This window comes from Protopterus annectens, chromosome 6.part0, assembly GCF_019279795.1.
Source record: "Protopterus annectens isolate FY-2018-M chromosome 6.part0, PAN1.0, whole genome shotgun sequence".
NCBI lineage: Eukaryota > Metazoa > Chordata > Ceratodontiformes > Protopteridae > Protopterus > Protopterus annectens.
In genome coordinates this window covers 522,376,221-522,394,357 of record NC_056737.1, presented here as the reverse complement: position 1 = coordinate 522,394,357, position 18,137 = coordinate 522,376,221, and the positions used below count along the sequence as shown (strand labels likewise).

Genomic DNA, 18,137 nt, shown 5'->3' with positions numbered 1-18,137 from the left:
TTTACGGGCAAAAGTTTGGTTTGTAGATCTAATAATTCAGAATCCTGTTTTCTGATTTTTTTTATACCACGTTAGGGTTTTATTGAGTCCCATATCATTATTTTACTTCTCTGTGGTGCAATTAATATCTAAGAACTGTAATTCAGATAATAACCAGGGTTTGAACTCTTTAATTGTAGTTATAGATCCTGGAATTCTGGAGTTAAAGATTAATGGTTTGTACCTATTTTGAAGTTTTAGTATCAATGAATTGTGATCTGAAAAGGGGCAGGGATTGATTGAGAAATTAATGATTTTAAAGTGTAAGTCATGGGCAGCAAATATTTTACCTATCTGTGATCTTGAGGGGAAAACAACAAATCTTCTTTAAATTTGAAAGCATCTGCAAGATGAAATGATTCTACCCACTTGTTTAAAGCTTTTGATACAGCAGATGTACGCAGCGGTCTTTTATTTGTAGTTTCAGAAATATCAAATATACAGTTAAAATCTCCTTCTAATATTAAGTTGCCTTTATAATTACTGGAAATTAAATCTAAGTGTTTAACAATTCCTGATCCAATGCCTGGGAACCAGTATAGATTGGCTGGGGTCCATATTCTGTTATCATATTTAACTATTACTAATGCCATAAGGCCTTCTTTATCTTCATACTTATAAATGATTTCTGGGTTAATCACATTTGTTTTCCACAACAGTTTTACCCCTTTTGTCTTTGTCTTATAAGTGGATTGAGCCAATATCATATATTCCATAGGATTCCATTTGTAATTGTCATTTGTTTTAAAATGAGTTTCTTGAAGGAAGACAACTTGTGCTTTGTTCAGTTTTAAATATTTCAGTAGATTTGATCTTTTGCTAGGATTGTTTAAGCCACTGGTATTTAAAGATAATACAGTTAAATCCATCTTAGGCTATTTAGACCATGTATTTTTTGTTTGATTGTGACTATTAAATATTTTCCTCTGATAACTATAAAGTATATGTTTGAGCTTTTAAAGGAAATTATCAGTTTTATACTTTGAGTGTTTACCAATAATGTAATATTTTGGTTAGTCATACTAAAAATGTTTTTTGTGAAATAAATTTAAATGAATAAATGTTAACAAAACTAAGATCCGCACTAGCCATGGAATGAAAATCATTCCTAATCTGATGGATAAACCTAAGTCCATCAGATTATCACTCATACCTTGACAATCCAGAACATCTGAGCTCCATAAAGTGAATTATCCTATGGAGAATATCTGAAATAGGAATAAGCAATATTTATACTATTTTGAACAGATATAGTACTATTGTAGATTAGACAGAATTTTAATACAATATAAATGTCTACTTATTGTATAAGCAATTAATATTTATATGAAAGATAGATGACAAGCAATTCAATCATAGTAAAGTAGGATGTATCACATATAAAACCTCAGTAAAAGATTATAGCACAGTTATTTAACACATTCACCCTTACTGATGAAGTCGTTCAAAACTTATTACTTAATATAAATAGATGGCAATAATACTTATACCTAATGTTTATAATACAATGCATCAGAATTTACATTTCATTGTTTGCCAGCATTTAAGTAATCACTTTGTTTGTTGCTAACTTACTTAAAGCATCAAGTTTGCTTTATGTAAACATTGATGTGTTAGTGCATTTTAAATTATCACTGCATCCCTCTTCCCCCATTTCCTACACATAAGGATTTCCACATCTATCATTTCTTATTATAAAATAAGAAAAATTATAGGTTAAAAACAACAAATTCACTTATTGTGCTTAATGATTACAAGTTCCCTTTCCATATTCATAAATTGCCATTTTATGGCATATACTAAAAGTTTTTAGATTTAAATGGCAACATTCTATTTTGTATAATTACCAAAGGTTAAACTGAGTGGCTATTGTCAATTTAATACTATTTGTTCAGAATGTGACTGTTACATTCTGTGACATTTCTAGTTTAGGCTTCTATTGTTTCCCTTGAACAATTTTGTCAGTTTGATGTCATGTATAAAACATTACTTACCTTGGGAACAACTTAAGTATTATGTATGGTCAAAGTGTGTTACAAAACAACAATTCAAGTTAAAGCAATTATATGACTTGTTATGCACACTTACTTATATGAAAAAAATCATCATGCTTTCCCTTGATGTTCAATACAGTGTATGTCATTTATGACAAGTTAAAACAGTAGTGTTATTATACTCAAGCCCATGTTATTAAACTGAGTGCCTATTGTTAATTTAATACTATTTGTTCAGAATATGATCGTTACATTCTGTGACATTTTAAGTTCAGGCTTATATTGTTTCTCTTGAACAACTTTGTCAGTTTGATGTCATGTATAACACACATTAGTTATCTTGGTAACCGCTTAAGTATTATATATGGTCAAGATGGGTTACAAAAACTACAATGCAAGTTAAAGCAATTACATAACCTGTTATGCATATTTACTTGTATAAGAAAATCATCATGCTTCCTCTTGATGTTCAATGTAGTGTATATCATTTATGACAAGACAATAGTGTTATTATATACAAACCCATGTTATTAAATCCTGTCTTTAATATCTAAATTCAGCAGACTGCTTCATCTTACCTGACAATTATATATTTTATGTCTAGATTTACTAAAATCATACATTACTTAACTATTTTGTGTTTTTTTTTTTGCTGTTGCTAAGTTATTTGAGAGACCACAAGCTGTAATGTTTATTCTAATTATTAGCTCCTTCCAAGCATGTTTATACAGTCCATGGACTTTAAATTAAGAGTCCCTTCTAGTTTCTTATTTGTTACAAGTATATTTCCAGCCTTACATACACACATATCAGTACTTCAAGCACGGGCAACAATGCCCATCCAGTTTTGCCAGAATACCATTCACTAATTCATGTGGTGTGTTTCCCGGCTGTTTTTAAAATATCCAAACCAATTATTTGTCCTGTTCCATTTTACCAGCCTGTTCCATGCAGTGGCCACTCTGCCAGTGAACCACTCCACACACATTCCATTCCCACAGATATTTCCATGAAGGAACTCTGATGACTCTCTAGCACTTCCTGGCAAGCCCAAACACCCCTAGAATCAGCTATCCCCATATGCCCAACACATCCGAGCAAGCTCACCTCCCAGACCACTGCAAAGGGTACTGCACAAGATCAAGTGCTCTTAGTCTTTCACAATAACTCAGACTTCCACTTTTATGCAAGTCCTTAATGTGTTTGGACCAAAATACATTTTAAATATAAAATTGCGCTTTTTTTTTTTCAAAAATCAACTTAATGAGCTAATAAGTGTTGGGAGACCATCTATAGGTGTGCATGTGGTTTAAAACAGCCCTTTTATTATATATTTTTTTTAAAACCAAAAGTGTCATGGCCGAGAATCATCTCGGAGGCTTCTCATTGCCGTTAAGCATTATCGTCACTCTGTCTCCGTTACCATAGCAACCTGGGAGCGTCCGTTTCTGTTAGTATATCTGTGTACTGCATACCAGAGGCTCGCGATGCACCTAAAGCAAAGCTTCATTTCATTGCAACTTCAAGCCTAAATTCTCTCCCTTTCAGCGAGGCAGCAGCCAGGAAAAGAACAGAGAGCAAACAGATTAAAAAAAAAAAACCTCCCAACAAGACACAACAAAAGACGACACACTCCTCCAGCCCTCTCACCTCTCACTCGGCAGACATACAAACAAACCATTCTCTGCCAAAATATCCCACATCACAGTTCTATCCACCCCCTTCCCCTGGATCCAGACTAAAACACCAAATGTCTCTTCCTAATTCACAAGCATCAGTAAACCTCAATCACAAGCTGCAAACCACAGCTTCCTGGAGACAAAAACGGCAACATATAACAGCTGCCAGACAGAGCTACATCCACATACACCATGTCAGGCTTAATCAAACAGCAATAAAGCCATGATACCTGCCATAACTGATATTAATTATGTTTAGAATAATGACATTTGTACTAGCTGCCAGACACGGCTGTATCCATGCACACCATATCAGGATTGATAAAAAACAGCACTCGTATCTGTGATACCTGCCATAACTGTTAACTATATTTAGACAGAATAATGATGACATTTATACTAAGAGCTTGCTATTATTATTTAGCCAGGATATACATGACATTTCTAAATCATACTTTAACTGAAGGTGGCATTAGTCTCCATGACAGTATTTTTTTCAGAACACTCTACTGTTACTGTTATTATATATGATGTTAATTTGTTACATTTGAGTCTGAACTCTGATGAATGATACTTTGTTGAATTAGTTAATTACTTAAATTATTATAAGTAAAATCAATAAAAAATGAACAAGATAAGTATTCATCGAGTTCAAGTAGGGGAATAGAAACTTCTATGTTAGTATTATATGTTGCTTTGTTTGGCTTATACATATACATAATGTAAATAGTAACCCATCTTGACCTACCTTTGTTTGTGAATAATTATTGAACTCTTTGAACATTCTGAATAAATCATTACTGTTTCTCAATTGTTTAAGAATCCCTCCTTTTTTTAAAATAAAAACAGATGACAAGTGATGTACCATATCAGCTGATACTTCGAGACATATAGTTGCAAGAGTTATTTTTTTTGAGACAGCTATCTTGGAATCAGTTTTTTGTTTCTTCTTTCAAGCATCAGTCCAAGGATTAGTTTCTTTCATTCTTTTTAATAGTAGGGGCCATCCATTCCATTTCTTCTAGGATAGACACTATGTTGTTGTTTTTGATGAATATAGTAGCTTCTTCTAAGTCATTAAAGGTTCTCATCTCATTGGCAAAAAGTATTTTTATCTTGGCTGGAAAGGCCAGCTGTGCTTTACTGTTGTTTTGTTTCAACAGTTTTATTATTGGCCAGACTTTTTTCCTTTGTTCTAGTATTCTGGATGGATAATCATTGTCAAACTTTATCATGCTTTGATCGCATTTTAGGGGTGATTTTCTCCAAGCAGATTTTAATATTAGTTCCTTGTTCAGAAATGAAAGAAATTTTTGTAACTATGGCTCTAGGTGGAGTATTTGTTGAGTTATTAGCAGGTTTCCTCAGTGTTCTATGCGCCCTTTCAATTCCAAATGAAAGTCTCTCTTTCAAGTCTAAAAATTCAGGAATCCAGGTTAAGAATGAAATAATCTCTTCACCCTCAGTGTTTTCAGGCAGACCAAAGATCCTTATGTTGTTTCTCCTTTCCCTGTTTTTTTTTTAAGTCATCTATTTTGTTAAAAAGTCATGTATTCTGTTTAAGCAGAAATTCTTTTTGGAAATCTTCCTCTTTGAGTCTCCCTTCAATGTAATTTAGAGAAGTCTCTATATTTGTTATTTTTGTATGGTGTTGCTGTAATAGTTCCTTAAGAATATCAGTCTATTTTTGAGAATTTAATTTGAGGTTTTCTAAGTCATTTTTAAAGCCATCCATCTTCAAAGATAGTTCCTGTAAGGTAGACATCATCAATTGCAGTACTTTTTTCAAAGCAACATCTGGATGAAAATTCCTTGAGTTGTTCATATTCAGTGACTCAATATATCTCCAAGTTACTTGACAGGAAAATTTTTGTATATCCACCAAAATTGATATTTATGTAGTTTAGTAGTTTATCTATAGATTTCTGATGTTTTAAACTTGAAAATAATAACATTGTCCTATATTATTATACTAGTTTATGGAGCTCTCAAAATTCACTGCTCTCAGTTGGCCATCTAGGCTCCGCCCCGTAAAAGTACTTCTGGTTATTGTAATACCAAAGGAAGCCCCAGATTCTCTATATCACAAACAACTTACAATGTCTTGCCAAAGTATTAACTGAAAATCACATGGCTGCTACCCAAATATCATCCAAGGGTGCATTACTGCAAAAAAGGAACTTAAGCAACAGCAATTATTCTAGCAGAACGTGCAGCTGGAACAGAACACACTGATTTATTGTACTTCTCACAGCAAAATTTAAGACTATGTTAAGTTCACTTTAGAAGTTTCTAAGTTTCTTACTACAAAACAAAGGTGAAAACGACAACCAAACAAATCGCTCTTTTAGAACCAATCTATAAAATGCAACTTCAACAGGTTATAAGATGGAGGCAAATGGGTGGTTCATGGACAATGCTCCACCACCCATGCAGAATCCAAGCAGTCCATGTTCATTCATAAAATGCAAAAGATATTTCCTCTGTTTGAACAGTTGAGAAAAAAGACTGGCAAATGGATAGACTGACCTGAGATTAGTTTCTATAGCCACCTCAGGCAAAAATGGAATGACTGGTGCTCAAGAGCACCCTTATCTGCATAGAAGGAGGATGGAGTTGGCATAATGGTTAAGGTCTTTACTTCACAGATACAAGGTACATGGTTTAATTCTAACTTCTGATTATTGTCTAGGCATGTAATAGTCAACAAATTAATAGCCTGGCATTTACCTATTAACCTAAAAGACTGAGTAAAGAGGATGTAATGACAGAACCTGTAGTTCAGTAATCCTTTAGACTGAAATGATGACCACAAGAAAAAAAAAGTATCGTTTTCCAAGATAAAAATTTTAATTCTGCAGTAAAAAATGAGTATTCCCTAGCATGAGAGAGAGAGATGCAAAGAGGAAGTGGGACCTTCACAGGTGGTCTCAAAAGAAAGGCACTCTTCAGAAAGGCTTTGAAACCCTTTAAAGAAGCCAAGGCCACAGAATTTGAACCATGGTGGAACTTAAAAGAGATAGAAGCTAAATGAATTTTAACAGAATGATCTGTGAAAGGTATTCTAAAACTGAAAGTATAGCATTTGTGAAAGGGTCAAGGTCTTCAGATGATGCCATATGGAAAAAACAGGTTGAGCTGCACATCTCTCTGGTATTAGGTTTCTGTAAATACAAAACAATGTGCACCACTCTGGAGGGAAAGGCAGAATTACTGTCCACTGATACATCTGGAGCAATCATGTTGTTAAACATACAGATGAAAACTCAAATGATACTTGTGAGAGGGAGAGGACAAGTGGGGTCTCACAGGGTCAAATTTGAAGAGGTTCCACCAAGAGGATAGGCACAAGCAAACTCGCTGAGGTCAAAATGGGGCTATCAGAATTACTTTTGCCTTGTATTTGGCTTTCTAGATAAACCTTGAAGAAAATGGGGGAAAAGAACAGAGGAGTTCAGGGGCACATTTCTGGGGTATTCTCCTGGTTAAGGGATGCTGTCTGGCACATTGCTTAGAGGGTTAAGGAGCTGTTAATGAGCTATCTCCTGTAATCTAGTAGTACAAGGTTTGATTCCCTCAGCCTCCACTGCCTGTACAACTCTAAGCAAGTCACTTAACCAGACAATGCTCACAGGCGGAATCTGAAAATGGTCCATGGACATCAGAGCTCTACCCTGAAAAAGAAATACAAAAATAAATAAATAATGGAATAGAATCTGGTACATATGACTTTGGATGGAAGGCACACAGACTGGAACACAGCTTCTCCCAGCACTGGGATAACATATGTGCTACTGAGAGGTTGAAGGATCATTTGTGTGGCAACAGCAAACAGCAACTAAGCCTGTCCACCAGTGCCCAGTCCACTTCCCCTGGAATATGGTTTGCTGCCAGAAAGTGGACGAATGGCACAGCCCATTTCAAAATCCTTACAACTTCTCAACAGAAGGGAGAGGAGTGGGGACACCTTGCCAGTTGATGTACCCAACTACAACCATGTTGTTGGAATAGATGATCATCACTTCCTGGGATGGGAGTCTTTGAAAACTTGGAATGCGAGAAGGGCTGCCCTCATATCTATGGTACTGGTATGAGGACTAACCACACAGTCTGACAAGTCTGCAAGTTTGTAATGCCCCAGACAGAGCTCAGTCAATGGTAACTGCTGCTACTTGAGTAGGACTCTGAAATGGATTGCTTCATATCAGGTTGGGTGGTTGCAGCCATTACTGCAGATAAGTCTTCCAAACTATGGACACTTTGGATTTACTAGGACACTGGGTCTGAAATCTGTGACCATTGCAATACTCTCATGTAGTACTTCATGAAGGATACTAACTTTCAGACACCTATATTATGGTATCTGTTCCCATGTGGTATAAGCATGGTAAGTAAGCCCACTGGTGGTATTCTTACATCAACAAACTTTACAACAATATGAAAAGACTTCTAGCCATCTGTAATAAATCTCTCTTCAACCAATGCAGAAGAGTTTTAAGTGAGTTGAGCAGAACCTTTAAATGGGCCATTAAGAAGTGTAAAGCCAATTATATACTTAAAAGTTGTCACACCAACAAAGACAACTGCAAGGGCTTCTTAAGTTACATTAGAAATTTCGGAAGTAATATACAGTACTCAACATAGATTATTTCAAATGGTCCCCCATACTGTGGCCCTGAAACCACTGGCAATAACAATACTGATATACACAGTTCTAATTTTACTTAGCTTACCCTTCCCCATGTTCTATCTATTAGCCAACTCCCCTCCCAAATGTTCTATCTATTAGCCCACTCCCCTCCCAAAAGTAATTCTGGATCAAGTCCTGTATGCACTTTCAAAACCAAGATTAGTAGCTCTGTGAGTCAAGATAACACCCCCAGCTGTTTAAGTGTTAAGCGCCTTACCCTCCTAAACATCTTCAATCAAAGTCAAGCAGATGAAGGTCAGTTGCAGTATCAGGACTAGGGGTGGTGGTGGATATCTTCTCTGCAGACACTGACCTAAATGGAAGTGCTACTGTATGGACTGCCTACTCATGTATAGTCGGATGTGCTGAGTTGGGCTGAGTCACATCTAGTACAGGTAAATGTAAATAAATAAAAATTATCCTCCTGAAGCCAAAATGGTGAGCAACTGTAAGCGATTTGGGGGGGGCAAAAACATTAAGACAAGAGATCAGAATTTTAAGATGAATAAATATTTAACCATCCTGGTGGAGAACATGTGGTGAATTTCACAAGTAGTGCTAGTTATAGTACACACTATCACAAAAGTATTTTCAAAATGTATTACCACAATAATGCAAATGTACAAACTTAATTCAGATGAATTACTGCAGCAGGTTAAAACATCTACAAAACTCTCAAGCAGTTATGATGGAGATACAACAGCAGCAGAATACAATGGTGTTAAACCTAAAAAAGTCTATGTACTCTAGTAATGCACAATGATAAAATCAAATCCAAAACTGCGAAAAATGCACTCACAAGTCACAAACAATGAATCCAAAAGAGCGCAATGAGAAAGAAGTCAGAAATGTACAACAGAAAAAGATATATAAAAGTAATCTTAGTAAAACAGAGAATGAGACTTTGAGTAAGTTGAAAAATAAAAGTTAGAATTATGAAACCAGATAAGGAGAGTAGTCATTATGGAGAACATAATTTATGAAGGTAAAATGAATGAAATACTTTGAAGTCAATTTATATTAAAAGATATGCTATATGAAGAAGATGTCACAGATAGTAAAACTTATGACTTCCTGTATGTATCAAAACCTAGAATACCAATTATTTTTGGTAAGAATAAGGTCATACTAAAGATATTACCCTGAATTATTTTCTGATGATCTAATGTTTGTCACTAAATTATTTTCAAGATAAGAAATTATCCCATCAACGAAAAAGTTTATGGAACTTATGGATATGGTCCTCAAATACAATTTCTTGATTTTGATTTTTTATGTGTGATACAACAACAAATATGGGGTGTGTCTCTGCCTTATGGCTTTTTTAGTTTTGGCACAGTGGGAGGAAAAATGTATTCTGCACTCTAAATTTAATACCTGCTGGACATTATATGATTCTTGGACGATATTGTCATCGTTTAGTGAATTTATCGAATATATCAACAGCTCCACTAATCCCACAAGACTTCAACTGACATTTTACAATATTTGGATCTGGAAATATATAAGATGAATAAGAATTTTGAAACTAGAATTTACAGGAAAACTACCTTTTGTAATTCCTTTCTCCACTATAACAGTGCACATCCATTACACTGTAAAAGGAATATAGTGAAAGGACAATTTGTCAGTAGTTTAGATTCAGATTTTGTTAATGAATGTTGAGAATATGTTTAAGGATAAAGGATACCCTAATAATTTTGTTAAAAATATCAGGATGGAAGTTGAAAAGGTAGAGACAATAAATTTAGACCTATATTGCACTTGAAAGTTACTTTGAAAAGATTATAAAAATATAGTGAATATCAACAAGTTTTGATATTGGAATATAATGCTACTAACAGAATGGGAAAGATTTGTGTCATTCACAGACATAGATGAAGTAACAAAATTAATGCGAAGGGTGTTTAAAAAACTCTTAGTATATGAAAAAAAAAAAAATAAACAAAAATAATGGAATAATGTTCCGTTATTAAAATATACATCACAAAGGGAAGGGAAAGAAAGACAGGAACTTTTAAATGTGGAAGCTGTAACCAATGTGAATATACTATTAACAAAGGTGAAATTTATTTACAGATGGATTAGAAGTAAGGGATATTGCATTATATCATAAATGTAATTCATTTTATGTTGGTAAAATGGAGAGAATTGAGAGAAAAGAATATCTGACACATATATATATGAAAAAAAAAAAAAGGATAATACAAATGCATTATAACAAAAAGAAGAATGTAGAAAGTTATAATTCTTCTTCTTCTTCTGTACTAGACAAAGTCAAGAGATATTAGAGGTGGCCTTGGGAGGAAAGTTATATGAATTAAATACTATAATTTGTAAGTTTTTTAAAATCTCTACTAGGATATATCCCCAGTTTTTTTTATATTTATTTATTCACTAGATATATTTGTGGTGATATATATTAGTTTTATTAATATTCATGAGCCTTTTAGAGAGCCTGATTAGTGTGTTTTTTTATATTTTTTTTTATTTTTTTTTTTTGTTTTAGTTTTTAGACCTATTTAAGATGTAATTAGAGTAATTATCTGATTGTCTGATGAAGTCCAAGTTTTCGTGGGAAAAAAAACGTAAATTGTGGAATAAAAGCATTGTTTTGTTTTTTGATGTCGTGGAGTTTTACTGGTTTGGTGGTTTGGTGGTTGCCTCTCCAGTAGCTCATAGTCTCCATTTCAATGCACAATGATAAGTACAGCAGTCCCAGTGCAGGAGAGCCACTAACAGCAAAACATGGTGCTAATAGATGCTTGTGGTCAAAGAGTTGTTCTAAATTATATTATTCAGCTTGGAGTGACTTCATCCTAATAACCATTTAAGGATGGGGGGGGGGTGAAACATCTCCCAATGCAAACAAAATAAACCAACTAGGACATACCAGCGTTACTCTTTATCTGGTTAAGATCAGTGTGATTTCAGAAAAGATGCAGTGCCCTAACTTTTCAATTTCTCCTGTAATATATGTCAAATTTAACACTCAATGTCCAACTGCATGCATCTCATGAAAATAAACACCATCTAGACTACCTTAATGGAACAAAACAGATTTATATTTTCTCCTACAATTTCACAGATAGGTGGGGCAAAGTACTTGTCATGCTGTGTAAATATATACGTGTGGTTTACATTTTGGGCAAGTCCCAGTTCACTGCCAGTTTTGAATGTTTTACTTTTATCATTAGTATTCTGGAGCATTCAATACTAAGAGCACCAGACTACACCACTGCAAGACATATTTGTTCTATGTAATTTCCTTTCCTTCAAATGCCACTGCTATTTACTGCAGCAATAAGCCCAACATGGTTATGTTTAAAATGAGTCTCAGAACAGATCAATAAGTAAATAAATACAACAGCTGAAACTGTAGCAAAATATACATGCTTCTTACGTTTGTATTTAATTAAACAGGACTTGAGAAAAAAAACATCAAAAGGCTTTACCACAAGGGATTCAAAACAGCACGACAAGTTGCTCGGCTGCAAAGCACTGGCTCATACTGGATAGGTGGCAAGTCAGGCCGCTCCTTGATTGGCGTAAACAAGGCAGCTACAGGGGCAACCATTCTAGTAGCCTCCAAACGACTTGAAGGCCACACATTCCAAGTGAAGCGAACTCCATCCCTATCTTCATTTTGCTGGATGAATTCCAAAAAAGTTGTCATAATGGCTTCCTCTCCAACTGTGTAAAAAATGAACAAAATAATTATTTGCAGTGTTATAAATACTGTAATGAGATTTTAGTAATCCAGCTAAATGAATGTATCAGAAGAAGAGCTACAAGTTTGGTGCTCCACAATGACCAATCTCTTACCCATTAGTCCACAAAGTGACAAGCATATCTCAAGCTACACTACATTTAGGCAATATAGTCACTCTAGGAAATGCTACAGAACAGTATTCATGAAAGACTTCCCAGTACTGCAACACTTTGCCAGCAGGGAGTTCAATTCATTTCATCAGCTGTTAGTTTTTTGTTTTTTTCCCCCCTAGCTTTCTATCAGTACATCTCTCCCACTAGGATAAGGTGTTTTGTACTAGTACATCACTGTCACTGGCTGGTTTGCACACCTGCATAAGATATATATCTTACCCCTTCTCAGTTCTCACTTCAAAACTGCTGGCTGCATAACACTTTTTCTCCTAATGAAAATTACTACTTTCAGCAAAGTTTAAAAAGTGTCAATAATTTAAAAAAAATATTTCGAGCTATGTTACAGCTTAAAGATGGGTTTACAATAAAATACAGAGGTTAAGTTAATACTGCTCATCAAAGTGACTGCAGTAAAGCTGAGACTCCACCTCCCCAATACCCTCAAATTTTATATATCCACTCTGAGACACTACAAATTCAGTTACAAAACAAAACAAAAATGTTCTCTTCCCCAAGTTGCCTGACATTAGAGTCAGTATTAAGTACTGAACACATCAGTGACGAGCCAAAAGCTAGCACTTCAAACCACTCAAATGTCTTTCAGTTTAGGTTAACTGTAAACTGTGCATTACTATAAAAGGCCAGCAACATAAGACACCAAAAATTGTTAGAATTCTGCGTTGCGAGAAAAAAAACAGAACATTTTACTCATTATCAGAAGTAGAAAAACCTCCTCGGTAGGAAAAATGGGGAAACACAAAGAAAACGAAACACCTTCTTGCCTGTCCTTTAGCCCCAGGCTTATCCCCAAATGCTTTCATTTTTGGAAAACAGCAGCCTCTCAAGGAGGATAAAGTACATACATTTAATGTTAAGCCAACTGCATAAATGAAACTCCAATAAAAGACTGGAAATGGAACTTGACCGACAAGCACATGGGTCACTGACGTAACATATGTCTGAATGTTTTCAAATGGTAATGCAAATATTCAAACAGCAAAGAAAATTTCTAAGATTTCATCAGTATGGCCACCAGCCTCTCTAAAACAAGAACCTCTGTCAGTCATTCCAGAATACAGAAGGGTAACAGAAGACCATTACAGGGTGATGAATTAGTCAGACATGCACAGACCCTCTGAACCCAGAAATGGCACAAGTTAGCTAGTGAAGAACACTCGAGTAAACATTAGAAGTCATCAGGTACACTGCAAAAAGCACATCTGCCTTCAATATCAAAGAACAAACGATGTTCTACTTCCTCATCATCATCATGAAAGATGATTTCTTAAACCATTCAAGTAAACTCTTCTTTGTGGCCCAAAACTGATGAATGGTCAACATTCACTTTTCTCTTGCTGAAATCTCTCCCCAAAGAAATTAATAAAGTAGCACATAGCAGCAATACAAAGTAACTTTACCCAAAAACAGACATAAGATGTTAATAAAGAGTAAGCACATCCTTGGGCAACATATCCCTTAATGAACTTTTCCACGTGCATCAGTCATGCCATTTGAAAAGTCTCAGACTAGCTAAAAGCCCCAAAACAAAGCTTACTCCTAACAAGAGTAAAACTGCACGTCCCCAGAGAAATATCATGTAACATATAGATTATGTATTTCTAATGGTTTACTATCAGAATGTTGATCACCCATTGTCGAATGTACATACTTTCGACTCCTTTATGCGAAAGCCGTAATGCCGATTCCTCAAAATAGCGAAAAAACACCGAACGTCGACATTTCCGACCGCTCCACACCACAAAACAAGTGCTACCATGGGTCAAAAGGGGGGCAAGATTTTGCATTTTGGAATATCGGTGTACGACATTATCAACAGTCGCAGTTCGGAGTTCGCGTTAGTGGTGTCGGCAAGGGGTGATCGACATTTTGATAGTAAACCATTTCTAATAATGTCCATCTGTTACTTCTTAATATTAAGAGCCCAAATGTTAGGGGATACAAGACATGAGGCAGGACGTTTTATTTCCATATGAGACAGGATGAAACACTAACTTCTAGCAAGTTTCTCTTTTTTAGAGAAATATGTCTGAAATGGAAACTCAGATTTATTCTCATTTATGAACATAATATCTAAAAATCCTGAGAAAGCACAGTGTGTTATATATGTGTGTGTTAAAGGGGAAGCAGCACTCAAAATACATTTGATTTTAGAAAAAGGGAGGGAAAAGAGTAATGCAATCAGCCTGAAGTTTCAGAACTACTGTAATAGAGAGCAAAAAACAAAACTACCATGTAACAGTCATTTCTTTTAAACCAAAGTCTCAGAGAAAATAATGGTGCTTATATTGCTAAATTATAGAACTGAATCATATAGTTTTAGTTCAGTGAATTACATGATTAATCAGGGTCACAAAGAAGGAAATGTGTGATATAAAAAATTATCAGATGAGAGGCAGACTGCTGCAAGCAGTGGATTTAATGTTACCTAAAGCAAAACATGCAGGTAGAAGAGTAATGTAAGAGTGTACCAGTTAGCCTTGTGTCTCACAGCTCTTGGTTCTCTAGCCCTGTTTACAATTAAAGTGCCTCTTTGCACAGCCTCCATGTCTTCTCTATGCCTGTCTTGTTTTTTTTCTTTACCAAGAGTCCTACCTTAATCCCAATCACAACAAAACATGCCATAAAGTAAACTGGCAAGTCTCAAAAGTGCTAGCAGGTATGCAGTGAGTGACAGAACCTTGTGAATGACTGACATCCTGTCAAAGATTAATTGGTTTACCTTATATCCCTTGCATGATGGGATACACTCCAGCTCCCCTATGACTTTCAATATGATAAAGCTAGCATTGGAGATCAGATAAAAAAGTAACCAAGGGGTTATGAGTGTTAAACTGCATGTGAGACTAGAAACAAGAAAAACATCAAAATAAAATGAAAATGAGTCATGAAATTTATTAGGAGACATGAAAAGTTCATCACTAATGAAGTCTGTACAATGTAGTTTTTATTAAAAAAGAAATCTTTATTAAATTATCACTTATGACACAGACAACCATACATTTATACAAATGAAAACAAAACAAGACATTTTCAGCAGCAAATATTACATACATCACCTATAATCTATCCAATCATTGTCATTCAAACATTACATAACTCATTTAAATCCTGCCTTCTTTTAAAACTCATTTCTCCTCCTAAAACATTATTCTGCATGCATTGCTCCCACAATGACCATTTTGTCTATGTAATTTGCTCTTACCCTTCTCTAAAGATACCTTTTCCAGTTGTTTTAACTCTGTTACTATATTCACTACTTCTAGTACAGTTGGTTTAGTTTTTGATTTCCACCTTCCAGTAATGACATTTTTGGCAGGCATCATAACTGACTCAGCAAGGACTTACTATGTCTAGGCAATTCCGATTCTGCGTCGTAGCTCAAAAATAGTTTTCTTACTTATACTCATTTGCCCACCCAGTATTTCTGACAGAGTAGTCTGCAGGAAATTTTTTAAATCTGCCAAATCATTACACTCACAATAAATATGTTCCCGATTATTTTTTTTCTTCCCCATCACACCTTCAACATTTACTATCTACCAGAGCAAAACTTCTTTGGAGCCTATGTGCGGTACAAAAATACCCATGTAAACACTTCCAAAGATCCTAAATCTTCTATACTTTGTTGCATATTTGGTAGTCATACATATATCTACCATTGTTTATTTGTGAATTGCTTATACAATCTCTTTCCAATCCTTTCTAACCTCCTCTGATTGATTCTTTTGCTCTACCAATTACCATTTTAACAGCACCTTCTGTTCTAGATTCTACCAAAATCTCTATAAGTGCTGGTCTTTTGCTTAGGATACACCTATTCCTTTGTCTTTGCCTATACTCTGATATCAATCTTTGATATGAAAGGAGATCTGTAGCCTGCGGTCCAAATAAATTATTGGCCTCTTCTCATTCTATTACCTTTCCCACTCAAATTATTTGCTCTCAATACCTTGGTTCCTTTGCCAGTTTTCAATTGCAGTCATCCCTATCAAGACTCTCCTTTCTCCAGTATGTGTTGGCTTAGTTCTTTGAATACTTTCTTCTACTTTATAAATATAATATTCTGTATGGTTATTGCTATTCTCCTTAAGGATCTGCATCCAAAAGCCCAGTCTCTCCTTGTGTGTTGAGCCCCCTCCTGGTTTCATCATCATCTCTTTCCACTTTGAATTATAGCTTTCTGCTTGTGCTACTTACCGTAGTCTTAACTGTGTACCTTTGAAATACCCCTTCAAATCAGGTAATTCCAAACCACGTTGTTCTATTGGAAGGATCAGCTTATCCTACTATCCTACTTGACTCTTGCAGTCTTCCCTCACAGAAAAAACCCTTAGCTCTTTATTAGCTCTCTTTTGGTTGATAAATATATGCCTGACCAATACCATACCAATTATATCCTTGAATTTCTGTGTCCCTTCTTTTCTTTGCCAATGGTTCTAAATATAACGCAAACAACAAAGGGGGCAGAGGTCACCCCTGCCTGGTTCCAATGCTCAAACAGAACTTACCACAGAATAACCCACCCACTTTAATTTTCATCTCCGATCCCGCATATATCCTCCTAATCAACCTTAGAATTTTATCAGGGAATGCAAATGCTTCCATTTCCCTACTCATAAAATCCCAGCTTACTATCTCTAATGCTTTCTTTGCATCAAGACCCACCAACAACAGTAGTATTTTCTTGCATTCGGCTTCCCTCTGGCTCATCATTGTTCTATTAATGTTGTCAAATGTTTGCTTCCTCTCCACAAAACCACACTGATCCACAGCTTTCAGTTTTGGCATAATCCTTTGCCATTCTTTTATCATTATAGACAAACACTTTATAATCAAGGTTTAGAACTGAAATGGACCTATATGAAGCTGGAGCTGATGGGTGTTTACCAACTTTAGTACTACAGCCACCACCCGCTTTCTTCCAGGATGTTGTTGCGCCTTTTAAAATACCGAACAAAACCTTCCAGATCTTTCTGTTTCTTCCCTTCTAGCTTCCAGATTTCTGCAGGAATACCCATCTATGCCTGGGGAATTTCCTGTAGATTGGTTATACATCACCATTTTTATCGCATCTCATCCTATCCTAGCTGTTGTTAATTAAGCCTCATCTATCTCTAACCGTGGCATATTTAATTCTTCCATAAACATTTCCATTTATACCTTTTCTTGATTTCCGTATTTCTCTCCTTCATACAGATTTGTAAAAAAATTCCAAAATATTTCTAGAACCTCTAAAGGATCTCTGGTTATCTTCCTTCTTTTAGGCTCCCTAAGTCTGGAGACAATCCTTTCTACTTTCTGCTGCCTGAGTCGTTGTCTTACAAGTTTTTGTGATATGGAGTTATTATAAAAAAAAAAAGTTGCTCAACGGACGTTTTTTAAATTCATGTATACTATTAAGGTAATCCCCTATTTTCTGTTCAGCATTCTGCAATTGCTCCTCTTCTTGCTCTGTGAGATTCCCCCTATTCTGGAATACTTTAACCTTTGCCAGTCCCTATAAATAATTCTTGTTACATAAGCATCTCTCTTTTTCTTTTATTATTTCCACCCTATTTTTAAACTCAACTTTAATTTTATCCCACTCCCTAGCTATAGTTTCAGAAGAAATTTCTATCTTCCCTAGTAACTCCCAAGTAATTTCCACTACCATTTCTTAAATTCCTCTATTTTAACAGATAGGGGGAAAGTGCCAGTATCTAATTTTTATTTCTTTACCCTGCATCTTTATTTTAGCTATTACTGACATGTGATCTGAAATGGTTATTGGATGCGTATCAAAACTTTTAAATAAATGCATATGTTCCTGTGAAATATAATTTCTGTCTA

At 35.2% G+C, this 18,137-nt stretch overlaps 1 protein-coding gene across 1 annotated transcript in view; it reads right to left on the bottom strand.

Moving 5' to 3' along the window:
• Positions 1–18,137, bottom strand: part of SEC23A (SEC23 homolog A, COPII coat complex component) — a 1,400,163-nt gene that overhangs the window by 1,183,224 nt on the left and 198,802 nt on the right. The window contains exon 2 of the mRNA XM_044074240.1: positions 11,858–12,095. Within this exon, the coding sequence (XP_043930175.1) occupies positions 11,858–12,078 (221 nt within the window). The 5' untranslated portion in view covers positions 12,079–12,095. The remainder of the gene's footprint in view (positions 1–11,857; positions 12,096–18,137) is intronic.